Source organism: Lacerta agilis, chromosome 5 (assembly GCF_009819535.1).
Source record: "Lacerta agilis isolate rLacAgi1 chromosome 5, rLacAgi1.pri, whole genome shotgun sequence".
NCBI classification, from domain to species: Eukaryota; Metazoa; Chordata; class Lepidosauria; order Squamata; family Lacertidae; genus Lacerta; species Lacerta agilis.
In genome coordinates this window covers 49556475-49564822 of record NC_046316.1, presented here as the reverse complement: position 1 = coordinate 49564822, position 8348 = coordinate 49556475, and the positions used below count along the sequence as shown (strand labels likewise).

The 8348-nt window shown below is 43.5% G+C and overlaps 1 protein-coding gene across 2 annotated transcripts in view; it reads left to right on the top strand.

Moving 5' to 3' along the window:
* The first annotated feature begins 830 nt into the window (after nucleotides 1-830).
* The window catches only part of MXI1 (MAX interactor 1, dimerization protein), an 83900-nt gene continuing 76382 nt past the window's right edge, over nucleotides 831-8348 (top strand). The window contains exon 1 of one of the 2 annotated variants that reach the window (XM_033149710.1): nucleotides 831-1192. In XM_033149710.1, the coding sequence (XP_033005601.1) occupies nucleotides 949-1192 (244 nt within the window). In that variant the 5' untranslated portion in view covers nucleotides 831-948. The remainder of the gene's footprint in view (nucleotides 1193-8348) is intronic. The other variant, XM_033149709.1, reaches the window with a different exon arrangement.

The following is an 8348-nucleotide window of genomic DNA, read 5'->3' as shown; positions in this document are numbered from 1 at the left end:
ATTCAGTGTACAACACCCTCCTATGCCCATCTCAGTTTTTAAAAAGCATTTTATATTCATGCTTCAAATTTTTAGAGATAAAGTGTTACATGTCCAACTCAAATAAGCCTTTTAACATTTAGGAATAAAGATCTTTGTTCTTATTTTCTAGTCATCTACTGCCATTTTGTAAACCTTTTCCATTTTTTCTTTTTTTCCAGATTCAGTTGTGGGCTATGTCAACCAGCAAACAAATTCATATTTTACACTGTTTTGGTTTTTTTTAGAATTTTGAAAAAGAAAAAGAAAAACACCATAATACCGGCTTATCCAGGTACTGTATAAGTTTCTTAACGATTATGTGACTTACACTTGAAATGACAAAAGGGAAAGGTATGTGTTGTTCATTAGAAAATGAAAAATAATGTTATAATTATTTCTACTTTTTCTAGACACAATTTTTGCTTAACCTTTATTCCCAGTTGTAACCCAGGTTTATGTACATCATGTAACTTCATTTGCTCAAGTTTTCCCCTCCCTACCTTTGTACTTCCCTCCCCCAGTGGTTGACAGAGAATCAGACTGTAAGCTCCTTGGGGTCAGGGGACCTATTTTTGCCTATAATGCACTGTGCTTTATTCTAATATGGGTTTTATGTTTTTTAAATAAATAAATGTGGTTGACCTCTGCTCAATCCTTTGAGTAAAACAGGGGAAAGAAAGAAAGAAAGAAAGAAAGAAAGAAAGAAAGAAAGAAAGAAAGAAATGAACTCCCATTTTTAATAGACAATGAAAAAGACCAGCACTAGGACCTGCCCGGAGTCTTTGAATCAAGAGGTCCCTTGATTCATTCAATCTCTCCTAGACATACACACACACTCTCTCACACACACTCACACAAACTGCAACAAGAGGAGGAAAGTCGGCCAAAAGGGCTTTAAAAATTTCAAAGTTTCCATTTGCAGAAGCAATGGGGAAACGTGGCAGGCCGAGGAAGGAATTCAAATGTGAAGAGGATGCTGTGGAGCCTGGCGTAGGGCAGCCGCGGCAGCAGCAACTGCCAGTGGCAGATAATATGTCCAGGTGCCCGTTCAGTGACATTTTCAACACCAGCAGCGAGGACTCCATGGAGAAGATCAACACTTTCCTACAGAACGTGCAGATTTTGCTGGAAGCAGCCAGTTACCTGGAGCAAATCGAGAAGGAAAACAAAAGTAAGTGGAGTTTTGGTTATGTTTGGTTCCTTCTTCTGCTGCTCCTTAAAAATAAAAATAAAAAAATAAAGAGAGCCAGGCATGTGCGATGACAACAGAAAATGAAGAAAACCTTCATGAAGATGCAACAAGACAGAAAGACAGAGAGCCGGGGCTACCAGATCAGGCTAAACTCTCGGTTAGTTTCACCCTTACAACCACATCCCAGCAAATATATACGGTATTTCTTTTTTTTAATGCACCAAGAGATTTCGTGTTTTTTATTAAAAAACAACAACAACACCCGATCGAATTAGAAAAACATTGTTTTTGTATAGTTCTCTCTTTTTTTAGAAACAGAAACAAAGCAAAGCCAGAACCCGTGCTATCCGTAAAGTGACCCAGAACAATGTCATCATGTTATATTTGCATCTTTGTGGCATGTTTTTCTGAGATCTCCCGTTCCCATAAAAGACTGGTAATGTGTCAAAGGGGTGGGGGGAACGAAACTGGCCAAACTAGGGGCTGGTGTGGAGGGAGGAGGGGAGACAATGCAAAACAAACTTTATGCTCGGCTAGTAGACAAACGGAATACTTCGAAGATTTAAGCAGAAAGGAAAAGGGAGGAGGGAGCTTGTTTATATTTTTAAACTCTTGCACTCCTCCCCCCTCCCCTCCCCCCTCCCTCCAGAAAACCGAGCCGGATAATAAGTGAAAGGGAACAAAAGCGGGGTAGCCAAATAGACAGATATGTGCATTTCCCCCTTCCCCCTCTGGTGGAAAAGGATTTGCCCCAGCACCCCTCCCCCCCTCGCTAGCGTCGCCGTCAGCGAAAATAACAATCCGTCGGGAAACGCTCGTTTGCAACGTCTTCGCGCGGGGCTCTTAGAACAATAACAAGCCGGGGATCGTTTTAACCAAACCTCGCTGGCGTGTGATCTACTGTACCAGGAAGGTCAGGGGGGGGGGAAATAAATAAAGCAATGCATCGCGTCAGCCCCTGCAGTGGGGAAGAAGTGGGGGGGGGGGTTGAAATAACTCGCTCCCCTTGGGTTTAAGTTTATTATTTGCATCTTGCAGGCAGTCTCTGGGTTGTGCGTTTGTTGTTTCGGCCCCACGGACAAAGTGGGCCTGACGGATCTAGCGCTCCCCCCTCCTGTCGCCCCCGCGCAATCCCCCCGTGTAAATTTCCATTGCAGCTCAACTCGCTTAGCCTTTGTTGATCGCTTTCTCTCTCTCTCTCTCTCTCTCTCTCTCTCTCTCTCTCTCTCTCTTTTTAATGAAGAAGTGGATATGGGTATTGTTTCCGGGAGGAGGGTGGAGGGCGAAGACTCGACAAAGCCTCCCCTCCTCCTCCTCCTCCTCCTGGTCGTCGAGCTTTGCAATGGCAAAGGCCTTGCTGTCATCAATGGAAATATATTTAGAAGCCAGCTTGTTTCCTTGTAAATCCTGTTCCTCCTGAGTCGCCCAACCAGACTTTTGAGGACTCAGGTGGAGGGACCTTCGCTTGACGCTGCCGGATCACACAAGGCAGATGAGCTAAATTAATAGAGCAGGATCCCACCCCCCGCGATCGTTCATTCCCTCCCTTTCCTCCGGGAAGTCACGTAGGCAAAGACCAAAGTAGTCAGGTAGCCCACGAGGGTGGGGTGGCGCCCGCAGTTCTCTTTCTCGGCAACTTGGCCCGTGTGGGACCAGTCCATGTCTCTTGGTCACCTCCTTTCATTAGTACAGGTGAAGGTGGTGTACATAACTGGGTCAGGCTCGCCTCTCTCTGAGCTTACAAAAACAAACCTGCGCCAAAGTACAGTATCAGTTTCCCTCCAGAGAATTTAAAAACCTCTTCCAAGCTTTTTAAAAAGACCTCATCTCATCCAATGCCAAAGAAAGGGAGAAAACAACAAGGGATTACATCAACGCAGCAACCTACGCATTGTCTTGCTAGTTATGTAGAAGTAGCCCTTCCAGTCCAGTTATCTTACGTGGGTTGTCGGTGCTGACAGTAGTTGAACTCAAAACAGTAATTTTGCTTACTGCGGAAGACCTGCGTGTTGTTAAATGGTGCTGTCAGTTTAATGGTTTTTTTTTATATTCTCTTTGAATCAGCAAGGCATATGCGGTAGGAACACTCCTCGCCTCCATTATGTCCTCCTCTACAGCCTTATTTATTTGAATTCGCCAGGTGTCTCCTGCAGGAAGGCCTATATAAATATGAAACTTGATGTAAACAGCAGCACTCTCATTAATGCGAACTTTTTGATTATCCCATATTTTGGGGGGCGCTCTCCAAGCTATTTGGATAAATTGAGGGGCGACAGCAGCAATGCACTGGCTTTAGAAAGCAATACGAGTATTAATAACGCCTCCGTGGACTAACACTGCAGTCCCCATGGACCCGATTTGAAAGTCTCGTGGGGCTGTCGGTTTCGTGCGTTGTAATCCCCTCCAGGGAAATCACGTGCGCGTCCCCCCACCCCTTCGGGGACCAAGCATCTTTCTCGGTTTATTCTTGATTTCTCACACCTCGCGCAGAAAATGCTGAGGAGCAGATGTTGGCTTCTCTTCTCTACACCTCCTGCATTTGCAAAAAAAAAAAAAAGTGCTGCAGCCCCCCTCCCCGCATGTAGCTTCCCTAAAACTTTTTAAAATTGCGCTTATCCAATGCCATTTTGTACAACTTCTAAAAAAAAAAAAAAACACGCACACAAACAAGGCGTGAAGACTTTGGCAGCGTCAACGCGCAGCCCCCGCCTCCCCCCCCCCCCGCCCGAAGTTTCATCAGCGAGGCCGCAACGCAAACGCCGGGGCTGCCTCGGCTGCACTCTGATCCGCCTGGCTGGGTTACAGTATAATCAGCCCCGGCTCCTCCTCCTGTTCAGAACCACATGGTTTCCACATGGAGACAAACTCCTCTCCTCTGATTGGCCCCGCTCTAACTCGGAAGGCGCGGCTATCCCGGGCCTCTCCGCCAATGGGGGCGCTCCTTCATCCCTATGACGTCACGCGTTGCTGAGCCTGGAGATCAATGGGAGGTGCCTGCGGCCGAGAGGGTGTCCTTGTTGGGAGTTGTGGTCGGGTGATGTCATAGTCTCTGCTTAAAGAGGCAGGGGCCTCCTCGCGAGGGCGAAGAATCGCAGCGGCAGCAAGGGCAGGAAAGGGTGCCGCGGGATGCAGCCCTTTTTTCCTGCCTGCGCGGCGAGGCAAGGGAATGGCAGAGCCCCTCGTAAATTCCTGCAGGATTGCAAAGCAAGTGATGAAATCCTTCAACCCGAAGGAGAGCACGCTCAGGCTGCCCAGAAAATGTTCGTGTTCTTCTTCCTTGGGGCACAGATGGGGCGGGTGCTTTGCCAGGCAGTAAAAGTTATTTATGTTTGAAAGGCTTTACTCTGTATTTATTTTTCCATCAGCTGGATTTATGCCCGTCAAGGTACCAGAAACTCATAGGCCTCGATAAAGATTGGAAGTTTTTTTCCAGGATGTTTCCAGTCTTCTGTCGCACTTCGCTTTGCTTTTGAATTTTTGGCACATCAAAGGCTTTGTGAAGCCAGTGCTCTACCGTAAACCTTCGTGCGGAGGGCACACGCAGATTCGCGCTCACCTCTTGTTTACTAGCTGCAGATTGGTAGTGCCATCCCCGCTCCCCGCCCCCATCGGACCAGTAAATACGACTTTCGGGAAAGCCGCAGTTTCTTTTAGGATATATATATATAATCACTTGCCTTGCAAAGCAATGGCTTCTTTGTAATATACTTATGTAGAGAGACGACCATTGCAGTCCACTAAAACAACGTGTGCAATTACTTTGCAAAATAAATAAATGCATAATTAAAGGCAGCGAAGAAAGAAAAAGTAACTGACTTAACATCAATATTATCATTTCAATTTTCTATGACAGGTTGCACTTGGCTTGTGCACTGTCTTCCCCCTCCCTTATATAAAATATTTATCATTTTCACTTTTCTGGTGCCTGTTTATAACTCACATTGGAACAGGAGAGCTCGGTTCCATTTCATCTCCTGATTCTCATACACCATATGTTATTGTCTGCACGCAGGTTACTGCTTGAGGGCAATATTTGCATTAATTTTATAAACCCCACCACTAGCATAATTCACAATAATGGTAATCATCATACTAGTTTAATTCATTTTGCAAGAAGCATAATACCTGGGCATGTGTTTTAAACAAACATCTCAGGCCTAAACATTTTTAAAGAAAGGAATCCCCAGTTGCAGCAGAAGATCATTGTAACTTCAACATGTGTGTTTGCATTGTAGATCAAAATGGAAACAATACAAAGCACCCATAATGGAGAGAGAAGATTATCTGTATTTTAAAAATGCATGATTGAGCATTACTGGCTGCAAACATCTAAGGATATATCCATATGTTCATTATGAGATGATTGCTCAAACCTGAAATGGTTTTTTTTAGGTTGTTGTTGTTGTTCAGTCGTTCAGTCGTGTCCGACTCTTCGTGACCCCATGGACCAGAGCACGCCAGGCACGCCTATCCTTCACTGCCTCTCGCAGTTTGGCCAAACTCATGTTAGTAGCTTCGAGAACACTGTCCAACCATCTAATCCTCTGTCGTCCCCTTCTCCTTGTGCCCTCCATCTTTCCCAACATCAGGGTCTTTTCCAGGGAGTCTTCTCTTCTCATGAGGTGGCAATACTAATTATTATCCTACATGCTTTGCTAGCCAGCCCATCAGTAAGGTCTTTTCACCCTCTTGGGAGATTGTCTCGATGATTTTTACATGACCTTAATGATTTCCAGAAGGAAAGCCACGTTAATCTGTTATAAAACAACAAAGAGTCTTGTGGCATCTTAAAAGACTAATAAATGTTTTTTATTCTGTGGCCCACATAGTCTGTAGCCCATTACAGCTATTCCTGTAATAAATCTGTCAGCCTTCAAGGTGTCATAAGACTCAGTGATCTTTCTAAAAATGTGGCATCGTCAGAGGCGCTATTGTGGTGCCAGTGGTACACCAGTGCTAGTCTCTGAGCTTTGTGGTTTCTATGGTCGATTAAAAAGTTGGACCACATCAGATCACCATGGCTTTTGCTTCTCTTTTTAATCCCTCAATGTCTAGAAATAATGCTTTACACAATGATTTCTGCAGCAGGTGTATTTTGCTTAAAATAAATGATACTGACACCACTCCTACATAATGAAAAATGTTTGAAGCCCCCCCCCCCCCAAGCTGGAATCCTCAATGTGGAGCATTTTCTGCACCTGCTAAATGCCAGCCATACAGCCTTTTGGATGACAAGTGGCACCAAAGTTTCTTTCTCGTGCATCCTTATGAGCAGTGCTATAACTGTGTAGGACAAATGAGCCATGGAACCTTCTGAGCATGTGTACATAAAGGATAGAAGTAAGACAATTCACACAAAAGCCACGTGGAATACAGATAAAGCAAAATAATAACACCACAGTGATTCTTGGCAATTCTACCGTTAAACAATAACTCGCCATTTCCCAAAGATTAATCCCAATATTAAAATCCACTTCATACGTTGTAATCTAGTGGCCGTCCATGTGGGAGCTATACTGTCTGAAAGATGTATTCCACATGGTTTGGCTTCAACATGGTGATTCTTGTAGAGTGTGTGATGTTCCTGGCATACATGCAGTTAGGTTCAATCATGGGTGAAGTTAAGCATTTTTCAGAAGTTACCAACACCATGGTCCAGTACAAATGAAACTAGAATCTAACTGTAAGGTTTTTTTTGTGGGGTGGTCTGGTGGTGTTTTGTTTTTTTAATGTGGAGTGATTCCCCACCCCCCACCATCTTTCCAGATTTGTAGTGGAAGTTGTGGGCCTTATTCTAGTGCAAAAAGTTTCCTTAAATTTACCACTTGGTAAATTTTTCATCAGTAGTCATAATCCATAGCCGACGACAGTGAGCAGAAAAGGTTTATGCTTTGAGCTACAAGCTCTAGAGTAGTGCCTTTCCTACTTTTTCAACATTATTTTATGCTCTGTTGTGATTTCTGTTCTAAGTGCTTTTATGTATTTTGAAAGATTTGAAGTATTTGCTTAAAAAGATATTTCTAACAGGACTTTTGGTGTGTTTGATGAGGTTTTTCATAATGAGGGCTGTGTGAAGTATGTGTGCCCATGATCAATCTTAACTGCAAAGTAATAATAAACATAATACTATTTTATGATTGTTCATTTCCATTTTGTTTTCATTCAGATTGTGATAGGCCATAATATATACACCAGACTTCCTCAACCTAATGCCCTCTGGATTATTTTGGACTGCAGCTCCCATCAGCCTTAACAACACAGCCATGCATCAGGTTGTGAGAGGCTGATCTGTATTCTTCAGGCATTGGTCATCATAAGCATGTAGACTATGCAGGATAAGGTACCAACCATGAAAAACTGTTCCAGCATTAACGTGGTGCTAATATAGCAGAATAAAGTTCCTACAAAAGTCACATATGCTTCTGGAAATGCATGCATATGCACACATCACAACAGTGGATTTAAAAAACTGACAACATGCATACAAAATAAGGCATGGATAATCTAAAACAACACATCACAAGCTTAGTAGCAATACAACAGAAGACTTCTCAGCAATGGAGCAGCTAGGTGTGTTTTTTTTTTTTTTTTTTTTTTAATCATCCTGAGATGAATAGCCTTACAGGGCCCCCTGTATATTTTTTGCTGTTTGGCACCCTGGACTTCTGCCCTGACAGACCCACTGCTGTGCAGGTTTAAATGCAACAAAATCTTCTTTTTAAATCCTGGGGTTTTCCCCCTAAGAAGAGAAAGAGAACAACTTCCAAGGCAGAGAGAGAGAGAGAGAGAGAGAGAGGAGGCAATGTTCTGCTGACTTGATCAAAACAACACCATGATCAGTATGAATAAACTTTTTAAGACTACAAGGACAGAATTAACCATATTTCCCCCTAAACAAAGAATCAGGAAATATTGAGAAAACAGCACTAGGGCAATGCATGAAGAAATAGTCTTTATGTATAGTAGCAGAACAAGTCAGTAATGGGGTAGAGTAGCAGAATACTACAAAGCCAACCAGCCATGGTCCTCTATATTGGTGTACCTAAGCATACATTTAAGAAATTAGCAAATTTACACTGTGGTCAGTTGGGTGTCTGTATGCACTCAATGTGGAGGTCTGCCATATCAATAAGGT